Genomic DNA, 27846 nt, shown 5'->3' with positions numbered 1-27846 from the left:
CGCTGCCTCCTTTAAACAGTGTGTTCTGGGGTGCAGTAACTCGTTTCTGTTGTGGAAACAAAGAATTGTGGCTGACAGGGTGGGACGACAGTACACACAAAAAGCATTTTGCTCCTCTAATTGGCCATGTTTTTTATTACAAGCTTCTCTGCCCAGGTTCTTGTTGCTGTTAAGTACAGATCTTGCCAGGCACTTCAGTCTCCCCGCGAGGTCTTCAGTGCTCCGAGATGGTTTCATAGCGATTAGGGTGAGACTTGCTATCATGATGGCACAGCTGTTCGGTGCGTGTCAGGCCTTATTTCAAGAGCAGCAGGCTAGTTGCAGCGGACCTGCCGCGCGACCGAACAAGGGATGCTGGAGGCACAAGGCTGCAGTTGTTGCGTGAGGCTGGGGGTGTCGCTGTTGGTTAACGCTGGGCTAAAAGGTCTGAGGCAAAAGGGGCGCGGGGTCAGTGAGCCCGGAAAGGCTGTTCGGGACGAGCTTCGACGGGAGGAATGCAGAGAACGCGGGGACGCGCAGGACAGCTCCAGACCTGAAAGGGAGAACATGACCCGGAGCCCGGTCTGGGAAATGACGGGGAGAAAAGGGTGCTGAAGACAGAGGCAGTGAGCGCTGCTGTGTTGCGTGTTGGTGGCGACGTGGGAGGCGCCGTGGGGGCAGCTGCGCTATTCGGTGCCCGAGGAGCTGCCCAAGGGCTCTTTCGTGGGCGACGTGGCCAAGGACCTGGCGCTGCAGCTGGCGACGCTCCGCGACCGCGGCGCCCGTATCCTGGACCGAGGTAGGACGCGGTATTTCTCTCTGCATGCGAACAGCGGCCACCTGGTGACGGCGGAGAGGCTAGATAGAGAGCAGCTGTGCCGGCTGATGGAGCAATGCGTGTTGCGCTGTGCGGTGATCGTAGACGGTGAGATGAAGGTTTACGAGATCGAAGTGGAAATCACAGACATTAACGACAACGTGCCAAGCTTCGTAGAAGCAGAAAAGGAACTGAGAATGAGCGAGATGACAGCTCCGGGGTTGCGCTTTCCCCTGTCTAAGGCTCACGACCCGGACGTGGGAGTGAATTCCCTGCAGAGCTACGAGCTGAGCGGTGACGAGCACTTCTCGCTGTCCGTGCAGGCGGGAGCCGACGGCGAGAAGCGTCCCGAGCTGGTGCTGGCCAAGGCGCTGGACCGGGAGGAGGCGGCGTTTCACGAGCTGGTGCTGAGGGCGAGCGACGGCGGCGAGCCGGCACGGACGGGCACGGCGCGCATCCGCGTGTCTGTGCTGGACGCCAACGACAACGCGCCCGTGTTCAGCCAGGCGGTGTACGCGGTGCGCGTGCCCGAGGACGTGCCCGTGGGCTCCACGCTCCTCACCCTCACGGCCACCGACGCCGACGAGGGAATCAACGGAGATGTGAAATACTCGCATAAGACAGCGACGGACGTAGCATCGGAAACCTTCCACCTGGATCCCGAGACAGGATCGATCATGCTGGTGAGGAGCCTGGACTTCGAGGAAGACGATTCCTATCATCTGGAGGCGTAGGCACAAGACGGCGGTGGCCTTTCCGACACGGCTACGGTCTCGATCTCGATGATGGACGTAAAATGATAACGCGCCCGAGCTGACTGTGTCGTCGGCGCTGAGCGAGATCTCGGAGGACGCGCCTTCGGGGACGGTGGTGGCCCTGCTGCACGTGCAGGACCGCGACTCGGGCGCCAACGGCGAGGTGCGGTGCAGCATCGCGGAAAGTGTGCCGTTCCGCCTGAAGCGGGCGCTGGACAATTACTACAGCGTGGTGACGGCGCGGGAGCTGGACCGGGAGGAGGTGTCGGAGTACAACGTGACGGTGTGGGCGTCGGACGGCGGGTCGCCGTCGCTGCGCAGCAGCGCGGTGCTGGCGCTGCGCGTGCTGGACGTGAACGACAACGCGCCGGTGTTCGCGGAGGCGCGCTACAGCGCCCGTCTGCCCGAGAACAACGCCGAGGGCGCGCTGGTGCTGACGGTGCGGGCGTGGGACGCGGACTGGGGGCAGAACGCGCGCGTGCGCTACCGGCTGGCGGAGGGGCGCGTGCGGGGCGCGCCGCTGTCGTCCTACGTGTCGGTGCAGGCGGAGACGGGCGCGCTGTACGCGCTGCGCTCGTTCGACTACGAGGAGGTGCGCGAGGTGGGGCTGTGGGTGCGGGCGGAGGACGGCGGCGCGCCGGCGCTGAGCAGCAACGTGTCGGTGCGGCTGCTGATCGTGGACGAGAACGACAACGCGCCGCAGGTGCTGTACCCGCCGATGGCGGCGGCGGCGGCGTCGGGCGCGGGCTGGACGGGCGTGGAGCTGGCGCCGCGCTCGGCGGAGCCCGGCGCGCTGGTGGCCAAGGTGGTGGCGGTGGACGCGGACGCGGGGCAGAACGCGTGGCTGTCCTACGAGCTGGCCAAGGCGACGGAGCCGGGGCTGTTCCGCGTGGGGCTGCACAGCGGCGAGGTGCGCACGGCGCGCTCGCCGCTGGCCCGCGACGCGCCCAGGCACAGCCTGGTGGTGGTGGTGAAGGACCAGGGCCGGCCGGCGCTGTCGGCCACGGCCACGCTGACGGTGGTGCTGGCCGAGAGCGTGGCCGAGCTGCTGTCGGAGCTGGGCAGCGCGGCGGCGCCGGCCGAGCCCGGCGGCAGCCTGACGCGCTGGCTGGTGCTGGCCGTGGCGGCCGTGTCGTGCCTCTTCGTCGCCTTCCTGCTGCTGCTGCTGGCGCTGCGCCTGCGGCGCTGGCGCCGCTCGCAGCTGCTGCCGCCGGCCAGCGGCGCCTTGCGCGGCGTGCCGGCCTCGCACTTCGTGGGCATCGACGGCGTCCGCGCCTTCCTGCACTCCTACTCGCACGAGGTGTCGCTCACCGCCGACTCGCGCAAGAGCCAGCGGCGCTGGGCGGCCGACAGCTGCTGCAACAGCCTTCCAGCCCGTCTGTCTTCGGAGGTTTCACTTGCTGTCTCTTCTATTGAAAATCACTTTGTGGAGTATGGAGGCTGAGATTCCTCTCAGATATTTCCGTTTTCTTAACTTTTTTTTTTTTTTTTTTTTTTTTTGTGCGCTGTTTTTTTGTTTGTTTGTGTTTGTTTGTTTTCTACTTTGTTTCTTTTTGTTTGTTTGCTTTCTTTGTAATCGTTTTTGGTTGGTTGGTTTTGTGTTTTTCATTTTCATTTCACCTTTTTACTGCACTTTTAAAGTGGAGGTGACTTGAGATCGGGTATTTTCCCTGTTATAAACTCGTTGCTTATGGCACCCGGGGACATGGCAAAATACGGAAATAGCAGTGTTGGACATGAAATGTTGAGTTACCTCCTCATTCTCTCCTGTTTTTTTTTTGTTTGTTTGTTTGTTTGTTTGTTTGTTTTATATGATAGCTTCTGTACGGTTTGTCAAATCCATCATATCATATCTTTCTCTAAAGCTGAAAGGTTCTATTGTTTGTGCAGCTGCACTAGGAAATTTATTTCTCTAATTGTTTTTCAAATTCTCTCTGGAAAATTTTATAGTACTTTAGAGTACCTAGTTCCCAGAATTTCTTTGCCATTCCAAGTATAAATTCTCAAGTATTAATAGAATTGGGCAACTCTTTATCTTGTAGCCAGAAAGCCATCACCTCTGATGTGACTTGGAACTAATCTGGACTGAGCAAATTAATCAGTCCCACCAAAGGACCTTCATAAATATGCACGCTACTTGGTAAAAACTAAATGTCTTTTAATGCCCTTCGATGTGTTTCCCACTGATGGGCTTCTAGAGTTAACTTTTGAGTTTGATAGAAATGTAATTATTGATTTGTATGTATGTGATGTATGTGTAAATGTCAAGATGCAGAGAATATACGTACTTGCGTACAAATGGAAAACATTATAAAATAAAGTGTAATTTATTGTACTATGTTTGCTTTCCTTATAACATTATTGTGGTTTAATCTGGTAGGGAGCAAAATACCACAGAGACACTTGTTCATTTTCCCCAGGTGAGACTGTTGAGAGAATCAGAAAAGTAAAAGTGTGAGAACTCATTGGTTGAAATAAAGACATTTTACTGGATAAAGCAAAAGCCATGCACACAAGCAAAGCAAAACAAGAAATTCACGCATTACTTCCCATCATTAGACAGGTGTTCATTCATCTCCAGGAAAGCAGAGCTCATCATGCATAACAGTTTCTTGGCAAGACCAACACCTTCACTTGGAATATCGTCCTCCCCCCCCCCCCTTTTTCTTTATCCAAGATTTTATTGCTGACCATGACATCATATGGTATGGAGTAACTCTTTAGTCAGCTTCTATCAGCTGTCCTGGCTGTGTCCCCTCACAGATTCTGATGCTACCCCCAGCCTCCTCACTTGCAGGGCAACATAAGAAGTAGAAAAATCCTTGGCTCTATGTAAACACTGCTCTGCAACAACTGAAAACAGAGGTGTATTATCACCACTGTGTTCATAAAAAATCCAAAACACAGCATCATGTGAGCATCTACAAATAATATTATCTCTATCACAATCAAAACCATGACAAACATTAAAACATTTTTTTTCCTACCAAACACGCTATTCTTTTATGAGGACACATCTACAAAAGAGGCTGTCTTGGAAACTACCTTTCCTTATTTCCTTTGCTACTAATCATTCATAATGGGTTTAACAAGCTTTTAGGACTTCAGAAATATTTTTAATGAATAAAATAATATTACTCTATTTTTATTATTGTTATGCCATTTAAACTGCTGGTATATCGTAGGATTTCGGTTTAAGCAAAATAAGTGAAGCATAAAAACTTGTGCTTCTAAGTTCAGAACAGAGTTGCTGAGAGAAAATTGTTCTGTAAAATTACCTGTGAAGGTTCATAAAGATCTTTCCCTTTCCCTTTCCCTTTCCCTTTCCCTTTCCCTTTCCCTTTCCCTTTCCCTTTCCCTTTCCCTTTCCCTTTCCCTTTCCCTTTCCCTTTCCCTTTCCCTTTCCCTTTCCCTTTCCCTTTCCCTTTCCCTTTCCCTTCCCCTTCCCCTTTCCCTTCCCCTTCCCCTTTCCCTTCCCCTTCCCCTTTCCCTCTCTCTCTTTTTGTTCCTCGTTCCTCTCCTCTCCTCTCCTCTCCTCTCCTCTCCTCTCCTCTCCTCTCCTCTCCTCTCCTCTCCTCTCCTCTCCTCTCCTCTCCTCTCCTCTCCTCTCCAACTTCATGCATCCCAAGGACTAAGTGTGTGGCTGTTACCCTCTAGTGGGTTTACATGGCAAGGTTTTGGTAACAGGGGACTATAGGGGTGGCTTCTGTGAGAAGAATCTAGAAGCTGCCCCTTGTAAGGTAAGGACCCTGCTGCTGACCAGAGCTGACACAATGAGCGATGTTGTTTGCAGCTCTGTGAGAGTATATATAAGAAAAGAGAAAACACACACACACAAAACAAAAACAAAATAAATAAATAAAAAAAAAAACATGCTGCTTCACACAGCAGCTGGGAGAGTGAGAGGAGTGAGAAGCAGCCTTGCAGGTGCCAATGTCAGTGCAGAAGGAGGGGGAGAGGTGCTCCAGGTGCCAGAGCAGAAGTCCCCTGTGGCTTGTGGTGAAGACCATGGTGAAGCAGGCTGTCCCACTGCAGCCCATGGGGTACCACGATGGAGCAGGATTCCATGCTGCAGCCTGTGGAGTAGGTGGACCTACACTGGTGGAGGCTGCGGCCTGTGGAAGACCCCTACTGGAGCAGATTCCAGGCTGGACCTGGAGAGGAGCCCACGCAGCAGTAGGTGACCTGGCAGGAGCTGCTGCCTGTGGGGGACCCAGGTTGGAGCAGTTTGCTCCTGATGGATAGACCCTGTGGTACAGACCCATATCTGGAGCAGTTCTTGAAGAGCTACTGCTTGTGGGAAGCCTATGCCAGATCAGTTTGGGAAGGACAGCATCCCATGGGAGGGACCCCATGGCACAGGGAATGAGAGTGACCGAGAAGGAGTGGCGGAGATCAAGTGCCATAGACTGACCGCAGCCCCCATTCCCCCATTCCCATGCACCATGCAGGGGGAGGGGGTGGAAGAGGGTGGATGAGGGGAAGACGTTTTTGGTTTCTTTCCTTTGTTTCTTACTTCTCTAGCTTGTTAGTAAAAGGCAATAAAACTTACTATCTCCCTATGCTGAGTCTGTTTTGCCCATCTCGATAATTGTTGAGTGATGTCCCTGTCCTTATCTCAACCCTTGAACCCTTTGCATTGTATTTTCTCCCCCTTTCTCTTTGAGGAGGGGGAGGGAGAGAGCAGCTGAGGTGGAACTCAGCCACCCACCTGAGTATCACCCACCAAATATCCTTTTCATCTGCCACCCATTAGACACAAAATCATATCTGATATGGATGTGGGAAGAAAATGTTTCCCTTTCTGATGCAGACTTGTTTTTATCTATGTCTTCGTGGAATAGATCTGTGCTCTGGTATTCAAAGAGAATGAGAGAATCTTGGAATTAGGAGAAAAACAATCTCCACTGGAAATGTAGATATTCTGAAGGGTGCTTCAGCATGGAGAACGAATACATCTGGGTTGTGATAGGCACCATATAAGAGGCAGTGAATTGACCAAGACTTTTTATCAGAGTCCCCAGGTCCCTATATATGTATCCAAATCCTTCCCACATTCTATCCAGGACTTGAAATACAGATGTCCATGTCTGCTATCACTTAACTCCTGAAATACTATGAATTAAAAAGTGTTATATTATGAAAGCTTATTAATTTGTTACTGTGACTTTTGTATAAGTGTAGCTTGGAGGAAAAGAAATTATCCTCTTTTGGATACCTGGCCAGAGTTAGCAGAAAAATACATTTTCTAGCTACACCTTATTGAGAAGGGAAGGAGATATTCACATCAATATCTAGAGAGTCAACGTTGGTATACATGTGGGAGCTACTTCACTGGTTAAGGTACTGTGGAGAGTTTTCTAATCTTTTCATGTCTTCTGCTTAATGTGCTGTGGTGATACAGCCTTTCTTCAGGTCTTTTTTTTCTCTGTAGAGAGAAACATTTTAATGTTCAGGTGAGATACAATACCTTTTCCTGAGGGCGGCATTTGTCTGTTTTCCCGTGGATTGTTCAAGCAAGAGTAACTGCCAGCAACATTTGCCAGAAAGTTTTTAAATTATGCGACCCACTGCAATAACACCCGGTTTAGTCAAGAAATGTGGCCACGCTTTATTAAAGCAACACTTATAAAAGAGATTGGGGGTTAGGTTGTACAGCACTAACATGATGATGATGGCTTTTGAATGTCAAAAGAGATGGGATCCGGTAGGTCTGATGTGACCACTGTATTTTTTCTCAGTGACTGAGATTCCCAGTTTTGCTTGGCCATCAGTGGTAATACCATTTCAGCTGAGAAAGCTGACCCTTAGCTTGTGCTCTCCCAACTATCAAAAATAAAACCACAATTTACACACAGTACTTCAGCTTTCCACTCATCCTGCTATTTTTCTCATGGTAGTGGGAGGACAGCAACAGGAATAATCAGGTGCCCTGATTCTATAGGCCAGTAAGATCATTATGGTGCATAGGTAAGAGATCCTGTTCTGTGAACAGTGGGAGAGGGCTTATCTGGAAGAAGACTTTCAAGTGTAAGAAAGTCAAATGTAGGTTTGTTCAGATAGAATCATCATAGAATCGTGCCACAGAATCGTTTGGGTTGAAGAGATCATAAAGATCATCAAGTTCCTCTCACCCCCGCCATGGGCAGGAACACTTTCAGCTAGACCAGGATGCCTTAAGCCCCATCCAGCCTGACCTTGAACAATTCCAGGGATGGAACATCCACAGCTTCTCCTGGCCACTTGTCCCAGTAACTCAATACACTCATAGTAAAAAAATTTATTCCTAATGTCTAACCTAAATCTACCCACTTTAATTTTAAACCATTACCCCTTGTCCTGCCACTACACTCCCTGATAAAGTCCCTCACAAATTTTCCTGTAGGCCTGCTTTAAGTATTGGAAGACCTCTATGAGATTTTCCTGGAGCCTTCTCTTCTCTAGGCTAAACAGCTCTAACTGTCTCAGGCTCTTTTCATATGGGAGGTGTTCCAAACCTTTGATTATCTTCACGGTTCTCCTCTGGACCTGCTCCAACTGGTCTATGTCCTTCTTGTACTGGAGGGACCCAGGATGAATGCATCACTCTAAGAGGGGGCTCACAAGATTGGAGTATGGGGGAGAATCACCACCCTCAACCTGCTAGTTACACTTGTTTTGATACAGCCCAGCATGTAACTGGCTTTCTGGGCTGCAAGCAAACATTGCTGGCTCATATTCAGTTTTTCATCCACCAGCAGTCTCAAGTCCTCCTCCACAGGGCTGCTCTCAATCTACTCCTTGTCTAGCCTGTATTCGTGTTTAGGATTGACCCTACTCAGGTGCAGAACATTGCACTTGGCCTTGTTGATCTTCATGAGGTTCTCATGGGACCACCTCTGAAGCCTGTACAGGTTCCTCTGGATCCTGAACTCTCTCCCTCCAATGTGTTGACTGCACTGCTCAGCTTGTGTCGTCTGCAGACTTGCTGAAAGTGCACTCAATCCCACTGTCCATGTCACCGACAAAGACGTTAATTCCGGTGCCAGTGGAGATCCCTGAGAGACACCAGATGCACAGCTTCCGTGCATACGCAAGTCTTCTGTTCTGCTCTACTGACAGCGTTCGTGATTCCCTACCCGTGTTGGAGTGGGGTTTAAGAAAGCGAATGGCTGCGGTTCTTAGGCGCGGACTCAGGGTGTCACTGTTGGCCAACACGGGGAAGCCGCTCCACCGCTGGCGCCTCCCCGGCTCTGGCGCCGACGCAAAGCCGCTCCGCACGGAGCAGAACAGAGAGAAGCAGGACGACCCTGCCCGGCTCCAGCTAGTCCTCCGACCGGCAGTAAGGATTTCATGTATTTGCTGTTCTCTAGCATTGATTCAGCTGCTTGGCAAGCATATTTTCAAGTCTTCTGCAGACTTCAGCAAAGCGGAGAATGGAGATCCGACTGACAGCCGGGAGCCGGGGAGCCGCCAGGCGGGTCGTGCTGTTGGTCGCGCTGTTGGCCGTGCTGCTGCCGCTGTGTTGCTGGGCGGCGCCGGAGCGGCTCCGCTACGCGATCCCCGAGGAGCTGAGCAGGGGATCGCTGGTGGGGCCGCTGGCGCGGGACGTGGGGCTGAACCCGGCCGAGCTGCCGGTACGCCAGTTGCGGATTGTCTCCGGTGATGAAAAGCAATACTTCTCCCTGGGGGCAGATAATGGAAACTTGCTTGTAAACGAGAGGATAGACCGAGAGGACATCTGCGGGGACGTGTCGCCTTGTGTCCTAAGTTTGGAAGTTGTCGTGGAAAACCCTTTCAATATATTTCATGTGAGCGTTGCTATTCATGATATCAATGACAATGCACCGCACTTTGACAGAGAATTTGTTGCCATAGAAATGATCGAGTCCACCCCTCCCGGGACCAGGTTCCCCCTGGACAGTTGCAGAGACCCCGACATTGGGGCGAACTCACTGAAAAACTACCAACTTACCCCCAGTCCGCTCTTCTCCCTTGTAGTGAAGGAGAGTCCCGATGGAAGAAAACACGCGGAATTGCTACTGGAGAAAAACTTAGATCGAGAAAAAGAGAGAAATCACCATTTGATACTGACGGCGGTGGATGGTGGGAATCCAGTCCGATCTGGGACAGCCCAGATTAAGATTGATGTGATCGATGCAAATGACAATCCGCCATTATTCACCAAAGAGATCTACAAGATTCGACTCCTGGAAAACCTGCCAGAGGGCTCCTTAGCTTTTCAGGTGAAAGCCACTGATGGCGACGAAGGTACAAATGCAGACATTACCTATTGCTTCAGTCACATCGCAAACAGCGCTCGCCAGACCTTCAGTCTGGACCCCAGGACAGGGGACGTGAAGATTACTGGTCCCTTAGATTACGAAGACGTGAAATATTATGAAGCAACTGTTGAAGGCAAGGACGGGGGTGGACTGAGTGCGCATGCCAAAGTGCATATAGACATTGTAGATGTGAACGACAATGCTCCAAGCCTTACCCTCCTTCCTATCTTGAACCCGGTACCCGAAGACTCGGTCCCGAGCACAGTTATAGCTGTGATCAATGTTCGTGACAGGGACTCTGGAGATAACGGAGAAGTGACCTGTAATATCGAAGGTGATTTGCCTTTCAGACTAGCAGAATCGTCAGAGAACACCTACAAACTCGTAACTGAAAGTAGCTTAGACAGGGAAAAAATCTCTGCTTACAACATCACAATCACTGCCAGAGACCACGGCAGCCCGGCGCTGTCGAGCCGCGCGGCGCTGGTGCTGGAGGTATCGGACGTGAACGACAACGCGCCGGTGTTCGAGGAGGCCACATACAGCGCCTACGTGGCCGAGAACAACGCGGCGGGCGCGCTGGTGCTGCGGGTGCACGCGCGGGACGCGGACGCGGGCACCAACGGGCTCGTGAGCTACTGGCTGGAGGGCGACGGCGCGGGCGCGGCGGCACCGTACGTGTCGGTGGAGGCGCGGAGCGGCGCGGTGTACGCGCAGCGCTCCTTCGACTACGAGCAGTGCCGCGAGTTCGCCGTGGCGGTGCGGGCGCAGGACGGCGGGGAGCCGGCGCGCAGCGCTACGGCGACGGTGCACGTCTTCGTGCTGGACCGGAACGACAACGCTCCACGGGTGCTGTGGCCAGCGGCGGCGAGCGGGGCAGGGAGCGGCAGCGCGGGCGCGAGTGCGGTGCCGTTCGAGGTGGTGCCGCGCTCGGCCGAGGCCGGCTACCTGGTGGCCAAGATGGTGGCGGTGGACGCGGACGCCGGGCGCAACGCGTGGCTGTCCTACGAGCTGGTGCAGGCGCCGGAACCGGGGCTCTTCCGCGTGGGGCTGCACAGCGGCGAGGTGCGCACGGCGCGGGCTGTGTCGGAGCGGGACGTGTCGAAGCAGCGGCTGGTGGCCGTGGTGAAGGACCACGGGCAGCCGGCGCTGTCAGCCACGGCCACACTGCACGTGGTGTTGGCCGAAAGCTTGCAGGAGGCGCTGCCGGAGCTGAGCGAGCAGCCGGCAGTAGCCGCCTCGCCGGCGGAGCTGCAATTCTCCTTGGTGCTCGCGTTGGCGCTGATCTCCGCCTTGTTCCTGCTGAGCGTAGCGCTGGCCGTTCTGTCGCGGCTGCGCCGGGCCGGGCCTCCGGCCGTCCTGCGCTGCTTGGACGCGCAGCGCTTCTCGTCGGCCGGCCCTGCGGTGCCAGCCGACTTCTGCGAGGGCACCCTACCCTCCTCCTACAACCTGCGCGTGGCTCCGGGCCGCGCCGTCACCGAGAGCGCGTGGCTGCTGCCTCCCGCCTGGCTACCCAGCCTGGCCGCCGAGGACCTTCTGAGCGGGGAGCCCTTCGGGAAGCTGAGCCCGAGTAGCAGCGCCGGCCCGAGACAACCGTCCGACGACCCCGGCGCACCACAGGTCTGTAAGGCTATTGCATCTTCTGAACCTTTGTTAACTTCACGTGAATGTACTCGTTTTTGATCTTCAGATTTTCTGTTATCTATTTTGAACAGCTGATCTGCGTTTAACTGACAGAGAGAAAAATTGCCCCCTTTTTAAACAGCCGGCAGTTAGTTCTCTTAGTTCATCAGTGATTACAGTGGAAGGCTAAGTGGAGATGTACTGGCCATTAAGCTTATCCTATGCAAAGTAATACACGTTTGTAACAGTGATTGTGGCACATGACATGATATAAAGAGATCTACTGATGGTGCATGTCAACACTGGAGAATGTGATTGACGATTTGTTCTGCAGAATTATTTTTCTCAATTCTTCTTCAAAAAAAAAAAAGTTCTTGGATCTAATCGATAGTGTTGGTGTTTGTTGTTCGGTACTGGATCATCTTGGGTAAGTTGGGGATGCTTGTGTTCAAAGCTTGACTGGAGTGAAGGGGTTGTGCTTGATCTTTGAGGGAAGAGCAGATCAATGTGTGTGGACAGCTGGTAGATAGTGCTGCTGGCTTCAGGAACCTCGGGGGATATCTGTAAACTTCAAGTCTTATTTCTATGTTTAGCTGTACAGATGTTCGTGTCTTCATCGAAACGTATGTAGAGATGCATATTTCCAACGTTTGTCCCATTCCCGAGTGCCTACCCTGTCCCTAGAGATGTGTCACCTTCTTTGAACCTCTGCTTTTGTTCTCTCGTTCTCAAACAGTGTTATAATGACTTATTTCGTGTAAACCCCACGACAAACGAAGTACTACTTTACCTTCATACCTCCTCCTCTCTGTCTACCAGGATTGTTTCGTTAAAGCTCTGCATGGCACATCCAGCAGAAAGATTACAATTAGTTGGTAAGGTAAGGTGTTAGGATGTCTTATGCAACCTAGCAGAATGTGCAAGAAAATTAACTGATGACACGACCTTGTCATAGTAGATATACCAGTAATAGATAATCCCAGTAAACTGTAATAGGACAACCTATCTTGAGGCATCCTGGCTGGCAATTACATATGCAGCCAGTCCGCAAACTATGACACAAATAGGAATACGCTGGAAAAAAAAAAAAAAAAAAAAGAGGCGGTCTCACCCTTGCAGTACCGGGCGACGGCTGCGGGCGCCGCTGTTCACCACGCAGGAGAGAAAGGAGCGGAGCGCTGCAGCCAGCCCCGCCCGCTGCGGCCCGGCTCACTCGCTACAACAGTGGCCGGATCATTCGCTCGCTGTCCGGGCGGCCGGGCGGGCTGCGAGCGGCCCCGCGGTACGGAGCCGTGCTGGAACGAGGCGAAGGAGCCAGCGAGAGGGGGAGACGGAGGATCGGGAAGCAAGGGAAGGGAACCGAAGCGGGAGCAACAGTCTGAGTTCGGAGCCGGAGGCGAAGAGTCGGAACTGCGCCGGGAACCTATCTGCGGGCGTCCAGTTGCAGAGGGGAAGTGGCGGAGATGTGCGCAGCGAGAAAAGGGTGCTGGGGCCGGAGGCAGCGAGCGCTGCTGTGTTGCGTGTTGGTGGCGGCGTGGGAGGCGGCGTGGGGACAGCTGCGCTATTCGGTGCCCGAGGAGCTGCCCAAGGGCTCTTTCGTGGGTGACGTGGCCAAGGACCTGGCGCTGCAGCCGGCGGCCCTCCGCGATCGCGGTGCCCGTATCATGGACCGAGGTAGGACGCGGTATTTCTCTCTGCATGCGAACAGCGGCCACCTGGTGACGGCGGAGAGGCTAGATAGAGAGCAGTTGTGCCGGCTGATGGAGCCATGCGTGCTGCACTGCGAGGTGATCGTGGAGGGCGAGATGAAAGTTTACAGTATCGAAGTGGAAATCACGGACATTAACGACAACGCACCCAGCTTCCGCAACGCAGAAATTGAACTGACAGTGAACGAGATGGCAGCTCCCGGGTCCCGCTTTCCCTTGTCTAAAGTTCGCGACCCGGACGTGGGAGTGAATTCCCTGCAGAGCTACGAGCTGAGCGGCGACGAGCACTTCTCGCTGTCCGTGCAGGTGGGAGCCGACGGCGAGAAGCGTCCCGAGCTGGTGCTGGCCAAGGCGCTGGACCGGGAGGAGGCGGCGTTTCACGAGCTGGTGCTGAGGGCGAGCGACGGCGGCGAGCCGGCACGGACGGGCACGGCGCGCATCCGCGTGTCTGTGCTGGACGCCAACGACAACGCGCCCGTGTTCAGCCAGGCGGTGTACGCTGTGCGCGTGCCCGAGGACGTGCCCGTGGGCTCCACGCTCCTCACCCTCACGGCCACTGACGCTGACGAGGGACTTAACGGCGATGTGAAATACTCGCTTAAGACAGCGACGGACGTAGCATCGGAAGCCTTCCACCTGGATCCCGAGACAGGATCGATCATGCTGGTGAGGAGCCTGGACTTCGAGGAAGACGATTCCTATCATCTGGAGGTGCAGGCACAAGACGGCGGTGGCCTTTCCGACACGGCTACGGTCTCGATCTCGGTGACCGACGTGAACGACAACGCGCCCGAGCTGACTGTGTCGTCGGCGCTGAGCGAGATCTCGGAGGACGCGCCGTCGGGGACGGTGGCGGCCCTGCTGCACGTGCAGGACCGCGACTCGGGCGCCAACGGCGAGGTGCGGTGCAGCATCGCGGAAAGTGTGCCGTTCCGCCTGAAGCGGGCGCTGGACAATTACTACAGCGTGGTGACGGCGCGGGAGCTGGACCGGGAGGAGGTGTCGGAGTACAACGTGACGGTGTGGGCGTCGGACGGCGGGTCGCCGTCGCTGCGCAGCAGCGCGGTGCTGGCGCTGCGCGTGCTGGACGTGAACGACAACGCGCCGGTGTTCGCGGAGGCGCGCTACAGCGCCCGTCTGCCCGAGAACAACGCCGAGGGCGCGCTGGTGCTGACGGTGCGGGCGTGGGACGCGGACTGGGGGCAGAACGCGCGCGTGCGCTACCGGCTGGCGGAGGGGCGCGTGCGGGGCGCGCCGCTGTCGTCCTACGTGTCGGTGCAGGCGGAGACGGGCGCGCTGTACGCGCTGCGCTCGTTCGACTACGAGGAGGTGCGCGAGGTGGGGCTGTGGGTGCGGGCGGAGGACGGCGGCGCGCCGGCGCTGAGCAGCAACGTGTCGGTGCGGCTGCTGATCGTGGACGAGAACGACAACGCGCCGCAGGTGCTGTACCCGCCGATGGCGGCGGCGTCGGGCGCGGGCTGGACGGGCGTGGAGCTGGCGCCGCGCTCGGCGGAGCCCGGCGCGCTGGTGGCCAAGGTGGTGGCGGTGGACGCGGACGCGGGGCAGAACGCGTGGCTGTCCTACGAGCTGGCCAAGGCGACGGAGCCGGGGCTGTTCCGCGTGGGGCTGCACAGCGGCGAGGTGCGCACGGCGCGCTCGCCGCTGGCCCGCGACGCGCCCAGGCACAGCCTGGTGGTGGTGGTGAAGGACCAGGGCCGGCCGGCGCTGTCGGCCACGGCCACGCTGACGGTGGTGCTGGCCGAGAGCGTGGCCGAGCTGCTGTCGGAGCTGGGCAGCGCGGCGGCGCCGGCCGAGCCCGGCGGCAGCCTGACGCGCTGGCTGGTGCTGGCCGTGGCGGCCGTGTCGTGCCTCTTCGTCGCCTTCCTGCTGCTGCTGCTGGCGCTGCGCCTGCGGCGCTGGCGCCGCTCGCAGCTGCTGCCGCCGGCCAGCGGCGCCTTGCGCGGCGTGCCGGCCTCGCACTTCGTGGGCATCGACGGCGTCCGCGCCTTCCTGCACTCCTACTCGCACGAGGTGTCGCTCACCGCCGACTCGCGCAAGAGCCAGCGGCGCTGGGCGGCCGACAGCTGCTGCAACACCCTCCCGGCGCGGCCGGCGCCCGACAAGGCCGCGCCGCTGCTCGGGGAAGACGCTGCCGGCGCCCGCGGCGCACCGCCCGACGCCCTCCCGGTGAGTCAGTCGCTCCGGACACGCGGACGCCCTCCGTCTCGGCGCTTGCCTCCCTTCCTGCTCATTGCCTTTCCATCCCCGTTCTCCTTCCCGGCTATGGACGTTAGGTTCTGATGAAGGCCCAGCTTCGTTCGGCAGTGGATTTTGTGTCGTTGCCCTTGTCTCAGGGGAGGCTAGTGCGGGCTTTGCTGCCAGCGTTATACTTTTTGCGGGGGGCAGGATACGAGAGGTGGCTTTTGCATGCATCTCCTTGCGTTTCCCTCCCTGCTCTCCTTCCCGGCCGGCGAGGTTTGTATTATTAACAGGCCAGGACTTCGTTGAGGAGCAGGTTGTGAGTGGCTGCCCCTCATTCAGGTGAGCCAAGAGCGGGCTCTGCTGCCAGCATTACTCGTAATGCCGAAGGCACTAGATGAGAGCATTTTTTGGCCTGCAATTCTTTACAACTGGGATTTTTTGTTGTTTTGTTTGTTAGTTTGTTGTGTTTGTTGGTGTTGTTGTTGTTTTTCTTCACTTGCTATGTGGTTGCTCATTTCTTCCTCTGATGTATGATTCAGATTTTCCTTTTGGTTTTCAGCATTCGTAGTAAATGTGCACTTGTGATTATCAAGGGTTTAGGGCATGACATCCCAATTTCCATTGTCCTTTGGCGGTACTGTTAAATTCCTTTCAAACAGCACCTTAGTGTCTCCATGTTTCGTTTGGCTGCTTCTCCTCCATACTCCACGCAGCTTTTCTGTGCCTGCATAATGAAGGGTTGAGCAGAGAGGTGGTCTTGTATACCTGAATTCTTTGGAGGCAGAATGGTCAGGGAAACTGCTCCTTTTGTGCTTCATCCCTTGCATATGTGTTGCTTAATATTTGGCCAGGTTGAAAAATGTTGTATAAAGAGTGAGATTGGATTCCATTTCTTGTTCTGCATTTTTAATATTTTTGCCTTGTTTGTTGTCAATGAAAAAAAGTGTCCTCGTGTGGGGGCGGGGGGGGGGGGGCAAAAAAAAAAAAAAAAAAAAAGAAAAAGGAAAATCTGTTATGGACTGTTCGGTTGGGGTAGCTGGGTAACTGTTTCCATACACAGCATGCATGTTTACCACAGTCAGGATAAAGTCTTTGATATCCTTTTGTTTCCTTTAATTGTCAGTGGATGAAACACTCTTGCCAGTGGCCTACATACAGCTGGAACTTGGTTATTATGACTAGTGCAAGGCGAATGGGGGTTGACTTTATTAATGTTTATAAATATGTAAAGTGCGAGTGTCAGGAGGATAGATCCAGGCCCTTCTCAGTGACATCTAATGATAGGACAAGGGGAATGGGTGCAAACTGGAAAATAGGAGGTTCTACTGAAATATGAGATGAAACTTTTTCATGATGAGGGTAATAGAACAGTGAAACAGGCTGCCCAGGGGAGTTCTGGAGTCTTCTCTGGAGACATTCAAAACCTGCCTGGATGCGTTCCTGTGTTCTGATCTCGGTGTTCCTGCTCTGGCAGGGGAATTGGACTAGATGATATTTAAAGGTTCCTTCCAGTCCCTAATGTTCTTTGATTCCGTGTGATTCTGTAATTGAATGTTGTGAACATAGAGCATGGATGGTGATCGGTTTTTGGTTAATTTGTTGTTTATTTGTTTTTTGAATGTGAAAAATGGGTGGCTCAGCAGAGATACTGTTCAGGCAAAGGTTTGATTTCGTAATTTGTACCAGTTCCTGCAACATTCACGCACCATTTAATCCTGGTTTCCCTGCCCTGAAAGGTAACTTTAATTCTCTGATAATAAGCTTAGCCCAAGAAAGAGGTGATCAGGCAGGGTGATGACAAAAGTCTGAATTCCACTGGGGAAGATGGAAGAGTCAGCAGGGCATTTGGCTGTGCAATGTTTGATTCCTTGCACTGTGCTAAGGTCAGTACCTGATATACTTTTTTTTTTTTTTAGGCTTTGTATCTATAATCAGAAATAATCAAGAGAGACATGCTAATGCTTCGCAGAATGGAAGTTGTGTAGCAGAGGCATGATTTCCTACCCGTTGCTGCCTTTAAGTGATAGCAGAAGGTCCTGAAGCACTGCACACTCTCATTATGTGTCATCTTTGAGAGTGATGCTGGCTACACAGAGGAACTGGTGTGGAGTGCTTCAGGCCAGTGCCAGCTACCTGTGGGATGTTCTCAGCTCCAGGAGGACTGGAGACAGAAAGCCTCCCTGTCTGTATGATGTCCCTAGGGCAGGATGTGCAATTATCCATGAATGTGAGTGCTTACTGTATAGAATGAGATCCACTGACTCTGCATGACAGAATCAGGAAAATATGATTAATGCTTCGTGCTGTAGTGGGTTTATGTTAAAAGGTTATGGTAATGGGGGGGCTGCAGTGGTGGCTTTTGTGAGAATTCAGAAGCTGCCCCATGTTAGATAAAGGCCATTTTCAGCCAGCTCCATAAGGACCTGCTCTTACCCATAGCTGAACCAATAAATGATGCTGTTTACACCTCTGTGAAAGCAGAATTAGAAAAGGAAAAAAAAAATAAATGAAAATGAAAATAGTAAATGAAAATGAAAACAAAAAATGAAAATTAAAAAAAATAAAAAATAAAAAAAATAATGATGCACAACGGCAGCTGGGAGAGTGAGGAGTGAGGAACAGCCTTGCAGACACCGAGGCCAGTGAAGAAGGAGGGGGAAGATGTCTTCCAGGCACAAGAGCTGAAATCCCCCTGCAGTCTGTGGAGAGGACCATGGTGGAACACGTTGTCCCCCTGCAGCCCCTGGTGTACCATGGCGAAGCAGATTTCCACTCCACAGCCCGTGGAGGAGCCCATGGTGGAGCAGCAGGCAGATCTTACCTGAAGGAGGCTTCAGCATGTGGAGACCCTCCACCAGAGCAGACTTCAGGCTAGACCTGTAGCCCGTGAATAGGGGACCACACAGGAGTAAGTGAACTGTCAGGAGCTGCTGCCCATGGGGGACCCATGTTGGAGCAGTTTACTCCTGATGGATGAACCCCGTGGTACAGACCCCTACTTGGAGCAGTTCTTGAAGTGCTGCTGCCTGTGGGAAGCCCATACAGGATCAATTCAGGAAGGACTGTATTCCGTGGAAGGGACCCCACGTTGGAGCAGGGAAAGAGTGACTGTGAAGGAGTGGTGGAAACGAAGTGCTATAAACTGATTGCAATCTTCATGCCCCCATTCCCATTGCCACTTGGGTGGAGCAGGTGAAACAGGGTGAATGGGGGGAATGTGTTCTTAGTTTGTTTTCTTTGTTTCTCACTCCTCTAGCTTCTTAGTAATAGGCAATAAATGTTATTAATCTCCCTATGCTGAGAGTCACTTCCGTTGAGCCCTTTTCATCTTATTTTCTCTTCCTTCTCTTTGAGGCGAGGGTATGAGAGAGTGGTTGTGGTGGAGATTGGCTGCCCACCTGAGTAAAACCAGAACAGTACTGGAGAAATTTCCTGCTGTTTTTTTTTTTTTTTTTTTTTTTTTTTGTACCTGGATCTGTTTGATAACTGATCCCAAGTACTGCTTTTTCTTACACCAGTTTGTACAACACCATAGTCATCTCTTGTAGGTCATCGCTACCTTCACAGTGAATGTCATGGGGTTTTCTTATGCTGTATGGGTAGGCATTTTTCTGTAAATCTATAAGTGAATAAAAGCAAGACGAGGACTTCACCTTTTTTGGTCTCAAGGACTGCATTTATAGTTGGGGAAACCGATCAATGGTGAGTACCCAAACTGTTTTTCCTGCAGCAGAGATATGGAGTGAGGTGCACAGCCTTCTCAGAGAGCTGAAGAAAGCTGCTGGTTACTTGATGCTACTCCGTTCCAGGGAGAAGAGTTTCATATCAGTTGTTGACATTGGAACGACAACACAAATGAGATGCTCATACATTGTGGAAAAGCTAAGGAAAAGAATAAGGTCTGCGATTTGTGGAGGAAGTGGTGCCTCTGCAATACTAGGGTAAGACTAACAATTATTTAGAGGTCGAATTAACACGAACAATTCTACTGGCCACGTGGTAGAAAGAAGAAAGACAGAGGCAGACTTCTGCCTTCTCTCAGGTCATGACCACCGTGAAGACGAGAATGCATTCGAAGGTGTTGCGGACGCAAACGCACAGATTCTGGGCCGTGTCGCGGTGTTCACGGGGGCCCAAGGTTTGAGACCGGCGGCGGCGCTCGCTGTGAGCCGTGCGTGCAGTGCCGGGCGAAGGCTGCGGGCGCCGCTGTTCACCACGGAGGAGAGGAGAGGAGAGGAAGGAGCGGAGCGCTGCAGCCAGCACCGCCCGCTGCAGCCCGGCCCGGCTCGCTCGCTCGCTGTGTCGGCGGCCGTGCGGACTGCGAGCGGCCCCGCGGTGCAGAGCCGAAATACAGGGAGGCGGAGGGGCGGGCGCTAGCGGTCGGCGACGGGGCCGGAGCCCGGGACGGGAACCGAAGCGGGAGCCGAAGCGAGGGCCAGATCCGGAGCCGCAGGCAAAGAGTCGGGGCGGCGGCGGGGAGCTGTTGGCGGGCGTCCGGTGGCGGCGAGGCCGTGGCGGAGATGTGCACACCGAGAGAAGGGCGCTGGGGCCGGAGGCAGCGAGCGCTGCTGTGCTGCGTATTGGTGGCGGCGTGGGAGGCGGTGTGGGGGCAGCTGCGCTATTCGGTGCCCGAGGAGCTGCCCAAGGGCTCTTTCGTGGGCGACGTGGCCAAGGACCTGGCGCTGCAGCTGGCGACGCTCCGCGACCGCGGCGCCCGTATCCTGGACCGAGGTAGGACGCGGTATTTCGCTCTGCATGCGAACAGCGGCCACCTGGTGACGGCGGAGAGGCTAGATAGAGAGCAGCTGTGCCGGCTGATGGAGCAATGCGTGTTGCGCTGTGCGGTGATCGTAGACGGTGAGATGAAGGTTTACGAGATCGAAGTGGAAATCACAGACATTAACGACAACGTGCCAAGCTTCGTAGAAGCAGAAAAGGAACTGAGAATGAGCGAGATGACAGCTCCGGGGTCGCGGTTTCCCTTGTCTAAGGCTCACGACCCGGACGTGGGAGTGAATTCCCTGCAGAGCTACGAGCTGAGCGGCGACGAGCACTTCTCGCTGTCCGTGCAGGTGGGAGCCGACGGCGAGAAGCGTCCCGAGCTGGTGCTGGCCAAGGCGCTGGACCGGGAGGAGGCGGCGTTTCACGAGCTGGTGCTGAGGGCGAGCGACGGCGGCGAGCCGGCACGGACGGGCACGGCGCGCATCCGCGTGTCTGTGCTGGACGCCAACGACAACGCGCCCGTGTTCAGCCAGGCGGTGTACGCGGTGCGCGTGCCCGAGGACGTGCCCGTGGGCTCCACGCTCCTCACCCTCACGGCCACCGACGCCGACGACGGACTCAATAGCGAGGTTAAGTATTCGATGATAAAAGTGACAGCCGAGAAAAAGGATATTTTTTACTTGAATCCCGAGACGGGATCGATCATGCTGGTGAGGAGCCTGGACTTCGAGGAAGGAGACTCCTACGAAATGGAGGTACAGGCACACGATCCCGGAGAGCTTTTCGATACGGCTACGGTCTCAGTCTCGGTGACCGACGTGAACGACAACGCGCCCGAGCTGATTGTGACTTCGGCGCTTAGCGAGATCTCGGAGGACGCGCCTTCGGGGACGGTGGTGGCCCTGCTGCACGTGCAGGACCGCGACTCGGGCGCCAACGGCGAGGTGCGGTGCTCGCTGGTCGGCGACGTGCCGTTCCGTCTGCGGAGCTCGGTGGGCAGCTACTACAGCGTGGTGACGGCGCGGGAGCTGGACCGGGAGGAGGTGTCGGAGTACAACGTGACGGTGTGGGCGTCGGACGGCGGGTCGCCGTCGCTGCGCAGCAGCGCGGTGCTGGCGCTGCGCGTGCTGGACGTGAACGACAACGCGCCGGTGTTCGCGGAGGCGCGCTACAGCGCCCGTCTGCCCGAGAACAACGCCGAGGGCGCGCTGGTGCTGACGGTGCGGGCGTGGGACGCGGACTGGGGGCAGAACGCGCGCGTGCGCTACCGGCTGGCGGAGGGGCGCGTGCGGGGCGCGCCGCTGTCGTCCTACGTGTCGGTGCAGGCGGAGACGGGCGCGCTGTACGCGCTGCGCTCGTTCGACTACGAGGAGGTGCGCGAGGTGGGGCTGTGGGTGCGGGCGGAGGACGGCGGCGCGCCGGCGCTGAGCAGCAACGTGTCGGTGCGGCTGCTGATCGTGGACGAGAACGACAACGCGCCGCAGGTGCTGTACCCGCCGATGGCGGCGGCGTCGGGCGCGGGCTGGACGGGCGTGGAGCTGGCGCCGCGCTCGGCGGAGCCCGGCGCGCTGGTGGCCAAGGTGGTGGCGGTGGACGCGGACGCGGGGCAGAACGCGTGGCTGTCCTACGAGCTGGCCAAGGCGACGGAGCCGGGGCTGTTCCGCGTGGGGCTGCACAGCGGCGAGGTGCGCACGGCGCGCTCGCCGCTGGCCCGCGACGCGCCCAGGCACAGCCTGGTGGTGGTGGTGAAGGACCAGGGCCGGCCGGCGCTGTCGGCCACGGCCACGCTGACGGTGGTGCTGGCCGAGAGCGTGGCCGAGCTGCTGTCGGAGCTGGGCAGCGCGGCGGCGCCGGCCGAGCCCGGCGGCAGCCTGACGCGCTGGCTGGTGCTGGCCGTGGCGGCCGTGTCGTGCCTCTTCGTCGCCTTCCTGCTGCTGCTGCTGGCGCTGCGCCTGCGGCGCTGGCGCCGCTCGCAGCTGCTGCCGCCGGCCAGCGGCGCCTTGCGCGGCGTGCCGGCCTCGCACTTCGTGGGCATCGACGGCGTCCGCGCCTTCCTGCACTCCTACTCGCACGAGGTGTCGCTCACCGCCGACTCGCGCAAGAGCCAGCGGCGCTGGGCGGCCGACAGCTGCTGCAACACCCTCCCGGCGCGGCCGGCGCCCGACAAGGCCGCGCCGCTGCTCGGGGAAGACGCTGCCGGCGCCCGCGGCGCACCGCCCGACGCCCTCCCGGTGAGTCAGTCGCTCCGGACACGCGGACGCCCTCCCTGTCGGCGCTTGCCTCCCTTCCTGCTCATTGCCTTTCACTCCCTGCTCTCCTTCCTGGCCGGAGAGGTTTGTAGCTGCGCAAGGCACAACTTTATCGAGCAGCGGTTTGTGGGTGACTGTCCGTTGCTCAAGGGAGCTACACAGGGGCTCTGCTTTCAATGTTACACTTTCTGTCGGTGGTAGTGGATGAGACAGGGCTTCCATCTGCAGCTTTGCTCTAGATGGACTTGTATCTTTTTTTCCCCTGCCAGGTGGTTGCTCCTTTCAACCCTCAGCATGTTTCATGCATGTTTTCCTTTTTTTTCTTTTTCTTTTTTTTTTTTTTTTTACCTATTCTGACTATATGTACACTTGAGATTATCAGTTGGTTAGAGTACAACATCCCTATAGCCCATATGCTTGATCCATAGTGTGAGGCTGTCTTAGAAAGAGTCTTAATGTGACCATATTTCATTTGTCTACTTTTCGTCTATGCTCTCCTCAGTGTATCTTTTACTGCATGAAGATCTTCTGAGGACAGAAATGTCTGTTTTCCTGTAATGAATATCAGAGAAACAAGCCTGAATGTTCTATTTATGGTATGCTGTGTGTGAAAGTATTTTGGAGGAAAGAGGACTGTTTGAGCATTGACGTCATCAGAATGGAAGAGGCTTTACTAGCAAGCTAATGCTATTGCACCAGTTGTGTCATGTCTTCATTGCTTCAAATTCTGTTTTATAATATTTGTTTAGATTGAGGAATGGAGTGTCAAGACTGAGAGTGAAGTTCTTTTCATGTCCTGCAGCTTTTGCATTATTGCTTTGCTTATTGTCAATGTCAAAAGTAGGCCTCAGTGTGGCAGAGAACCCTGAAAAGACTGGAATATCTGTTATTAATTGTTGAACTGGGGGAGCTGTTTCAATACATAACGTGAATGTTTACTGCCGTGCAGTCAAAGGAATCGATATCCTTATGTTTCCCTAAAATATCCCTGAATGATAAGCCCTTATCAGTGGCCAACATATAGTTAGAAGTTGTTTATTGAGAGTGGTAAAACTGAATGCTGTGATTGTAGAAGAAATAGTGTGAGAGGTGTGTTCTGAAGTTGGAAAATAGGTGTGTCAGCAGTGATATTTTTTGGGCAGTGGTTTGATTTCATTGTGAATGCCAATTCAACATGACTCTTTGTGCCTGGCCACCCAGCCAGCTTTTAAATCAACCAAGTGTACACCTGTCCAAGCCTTGAGCAGCCTGTTTCTCCAGGAGAATGCTATGCAAAAGAGTGTTTTAAAGCCTTGCTGAAGTCAAGGTAAATAAGCTCCTAAGCCTTTCCATCATCCACTGTCATGTCACCTTGTCATAGAAGGAGATCATGTTCATGAAGGAGGATCTGCCTTTGATAAACTCATGCTGTCTGAGCCTGATCACCTGGTTCCCCTTCAAGTGCCATGTGATGGCACTCAAGTTAATCTTCTCCAAGAGCTTCCCTGGCACTGATGTCAGACTGACATGCCTGTAGTTCCCTTGATTCACATTTTTGCCTCATTTGCTGCTGCAGTCCCAAGTGTGCTTCATTGTGGCAGAGTATCTTGACTGGAAGATACGTTAGAAATGTCAGGACTATGGAAGCAGTTTCTTTCCAGACCTTGAATGTTTCCAACTGTGGAGAGAATTAATTTGATGTATTTCTCTTTCGATATAATGTCAGTGAATGATATGCCCTGTTCTTTCTTGTGTGACATATATCAAGGAGTAGGATGTTGTCCATAGTGCAGATAAAGTGTGTGACTGCAGAATACACAGGCTGAGGCAGGTTTAGAGTTGGGAAAGTTGTTGTGTCATTGCGGCTTTGAATGGGGAATGTTTTGGTTTCAAATCTTGTGCCAAGGCCTGCACCATTTCTGCTCTGATCATGCTGTCCCTGTCCTTAAAGGCAATGTTGCTTTGCTGAGAATAAAATATTTGGCCTATGTAAAGTGCCTATGTAGGACAGGTCTTTGAGATGAAAGGATGCATGTGGAGTCACCACCATGTATGAAGGTGAAGGCAAAGAAGAGCAGAAGGGTGATGTGAGAGCGGGTGTGCCCTGGAAGTGCTGATCTAGAGCTGTAACTGATCCTGAGTATTGTCATCATCTTATGCCTGCAATGTCCATCTGTGTGCTTGTCTCCCATGGAGCTTTGTTCCTTTCCCAGCAAATTCCATTCAGATTTTCTTCAGATACATGGGGAGGTATTTTGTTTAAAACTGAGGTGAAAGGAAAGCAAGATTCAAATCTTCAGCTGTTGCAGTCAGCAAGATGACTTTTGGAAGGGAAGGAACAGATGAGAGGAGACTGCCCAGATGACAAAGAATGGCAGAAGTTGTTTCTATGTCACTTCAGTACAGATGCTCCAGTCCCTGCTTGTCTTAGTTGACCAAAGAAAACTCTCCGTGGCCCAAGAAAGAGGTTTTCATGCAGGGGAATGGCAGAAGTCTGGCTTCTAGCAAGGAAGACGAAAGAGTCAGCTGGGCATATGGCTGTGCAACTTTTGATTCCTTGCACAGTGCCAAGGTCTGTGGCTGTTTCACTGTGACCCTTTCCTCCATGTTCCTAAAGAGGATAACTATCTTCTTTGCATAGGCCTTCAATCTGGGACCTCTGGATGTCCAAAGGTGCTGCATGAGCATTCAGCTTGAGGTGTCAGTGACTTTCAAGTGCTCTGGGAGATGACTTCTCCAGGAAGAGTTGTGTCTACATAAGTAGTGAAATGTTTGCCTCATGTAGGTCAGCTGAAGGTTTTTGTTTCCTTAAGTTTAGAATCAGAAATAACTGAGTGAGATGAGCTACTGCTTTTCAGGAAGGAAATTGTGGAGAAGACAGGCACAATTTCCTGCCCATTGCTGCCTTTAAGTGATAGCAGGAGGTCCTGAAGGACTGCATACTATTACGTGTGATCCTTGGGTGGAACGTTGGCTACACACAGGAATGTAGTACACCCAGACACCCCGACACCCTCCCTCTCGGCGCTTGCCTCCCTTCCTGCTCATTGCCTTTCCGTCCCCACTGTCGTTCCCCTTAAAATGTTCCTGAATTATAAGCCCTTATTAGCTGTTGAGATACAGTTGGAAGGTGATTATTGAGCGTGGTTGAACTGAATGCTTTGAATGTAGAGTGAAGTTGAGATCTTGGTTCTGAATTTGAAAAGAAGGTGTGATTAGTGGTGATATTGTTTGGGCAGTGGTACGATTTTATTGTGACTGGCAGTTTCTGTAGCATTTATTAAGTATGGTTTCATAATTTGAGCATTCCTGCAGGATTTTTGCACCATTTGATCCTGGTTTTGCTTTCCTGAAAGGCAATGCTAATCCTCTGATACTAAAATGTTCTGTACAAAAATTGTATGTACAGGTATGATTTCTGAGTATAATTCCTTTTAATAACTGTGAAAATCCTCATTAGTCTACCCCTATCTGCATTGGGGTATAGCATTTTTTCCTAGTTGTTTTTCCTGCTCCTTGCCTTTTCCTCCCCGCTCTCCTTCCTGACCGGGGAAGTTTGCTGCTGGGCAAGGCAGAACTTCGTTAGGCAGCAGGTTGTGGGTAGCTGCTCATTGAGGGGAGCCAAGTGTGGCCTCTGCTGCCAGCGTTACGCCTGATGCAGAAAGCAGATGAGAGCAGGTTTTGCCTTCGACTCTGGTATAACCGGGTGTTGTTTGTTTGTTTTTGCTTAGTTTTGTTTTGTTTTTCACTTGCCAGGTGGTTACTCTTTTCTTCCCCTGACATGTATCATGCAGGTTTTCCTTTTTTTTTTTTTCACTATTCTTAATAAGTGTACACTTTAGATTAACAGGTAGTAAGTGTATATCATCCCAATAGCCCATGTGCTTGATGAGCAGTTTGAAGTTGTTTTCAAAAGAATCTTAGTGTCCCCATGTTTCATTTGGCTGCTTTTTCTGTATAGTCTGCCCATTATATCTTTTACTTCATGAAGATCTTCCCAGGACAGAAATGTCCCTTTTTCTGTAATCAAGATCAGAAAGAGGATCATAAATATTCCATGCAAGGTGTACTGTGTCTGTAAGGCTGTTGCAGGAAAGAATGTGTGAACGTTGATCTCTAGAGAATTTAAGAGCCTTTGGTAGCTGGCACATGCAATTGCAACAGCTGTGTCATGGCTTCATTGCTTGAAATTTTGTTGCATATGTGTGTTGAGAAATATATACAAATATATTTATGATGACCCAGCGTCTGTTGGAGAACGGCTCCTCTCTGTCTTTCCCTTTATCTCTTTAGTATGCTTTAGAAACTTGCAGAGAAATGTACCTCCCTTCTTAGTATACCTTGATGGTGTGGTTGTACACAGTGATTGGTATTGGGAAATGGTCTGTTGAACTTGTCCTTTGGTGACATTTGCTTGCAAATTCCAGGGGTGAAAGAAAAACAATGAAGCTGTGAAAGGTTTGAGGTAATATGTTGGGGAGATTTTGTGTGAGGGGCTCTAGAAGGATAGATGCTCTTTTCTCTGACTGTTTTCATTATTTCATTCCACACATAGCTGTGGTTTATGCACTTTGAAGTCTGTCTGCTCAATAGGTTTTACCTGAGAAATATTATTGAGCTTTTTTGGGAACCATGGGAGAGTCTTCTGGGGAATTCCTTCCCTACTATTGCCTTGCATGCTCTACTGCTATGAATACTGAAAAATGTCTGTGTGTATAAACTAGCCGAATACCATTTATTCTCTTAAAAAAAAAAATTATTATGTTGTGTTTATGTGATGAAAAAAAAAATGTTTGGAGCTGTCCATGGTGTAGTCCTTGTGCACATTATGAAGAAACACACTCGGCAATTGGTCCTTTGATGATGTCCTTCTAGCTGTCGTGAAGAAGGAAGGCAATCACAACAGCTGGGAGTAGTTTGGGAATTCTTTATATGTCGATGTCTCTTGGTGGAAAGAGGAGCCCTTGAACATTGACCTCTCAAGAATGGAGCTAGAAGTGGCTTTGCTAGCAGATACGTGCTATGACAACAGCTGTGTTCATAGAATCCTGGAATCGCTTAGGTTGAAAAGGACTTATTAGATCATCTAATAATTAGATCATCTCCCCTGGCACAATTTGAGACCATCTCCCATCCTCTTATCACTTGCTGCCTAGGAAAACAGGCCAATCCCCACCTTGCTGAAGCTCTACTTTAAGGTAAGTGTAGATCATGATAAAGACTTCTCTGAGTCCCCTTTTCTCTAGGCTAAAAAAAGAAGAAAAAAAAAAAACATAAACCCCTCCCTCAGCCGCTCCTTATAAGACTTGTTCTCTTGACCCTTCAACACCTCCGTTACCCTTCCTTGGACCATCTCCAGCACCTTGATTTCTTTCCTGTAGTGAGGGCCCCAAAACTGAATGCAGTATTTGAGGTGCTGCCTCACCAGAGCCAAGTACAGAGAGACAATCACTTTACTCTGGCCAGACTATTGCTGATACAAGCCAGGATGCTGTAGGCCTTCCTGGCCACCTGAGCACACTGCTGGCTCATATTCAGACAGCTCTT

At 53.1% G+C, this 27846-nt stretch overlaps 3 protein-coding genes across 3 annotated transcripts; all 3 read left to right on the top strand.

The window, feature by feature from the left end:
• Positions 1–609: 609 nt before the first annotated feature.
• Positions 610–3442, top strand: LOC309883678 (protocadherin gamma-A2-like; the record flags this gene model as incomplete). The annotated part of the gene is given in 3 exon segments (XM_082771940.1): positions 610–1527; positions 1531–1590; positions 1592–3442. Coding segments are annotated over 3 exon segments (2382 nt in total), but the record flags the coding sequence as incomplete, so codon positions are not given.
• Positions 3443–8966: 5524 nt separating this feature from the next.
• On the top strand, positions 8967–11498 carry LOC309883677 (protocadherin gamma-B5-like; the record flags this gene model as incomplete). Its single annotated transcript, XM_082771939.1, has 1 exon — positions 8967–11498. The coding sequence occupies one exon, from the start codon at positions 8967–8969 to the stop codon at positions 11496–11498; it is 2532 nt and encodes an 843-aa protein (XP_082628065.1).
• A 1329-nt stretch (positions 11499–12827) lies between these two features.
• LOC309883676 (uncharacterized protein) lies at positions 12828–24940 on the top strand (the record flags this gene model as incomplete). Its single annotated transcript, XM_082771938.1, is given in 6 exon segments — positions 12828–15334; positions 19495–19578; positions 19580–19723; positions 19725–19778; positions 19780–22404; positions 24917–24940. Coding segments are annotated over 6 exon segments (5364 nt in total). The 5' UTR covers positions 12828–12901.
• Between the last annotated feature and the right edge of the window lie 2906 nt (positions 24941–27846).

The sequence above is a fragment of the Aythya marila genome (genome assembly GCF_965140915.1).
Source record: "Aythya marila genome assembly, chromosome: 14".
In the NCBI taxonomy this organism is placed as follows: Eukaryota; Metazoa; Chordata; class Aves; order Anseriformes; family Anatidae; genus Aythya; species Aythya marila.
The sequence above is the reverse complement of the archived record's forward strand: the minus strand, read 5'-3'. Positions and strand labels throughout refer to the sequence as shown.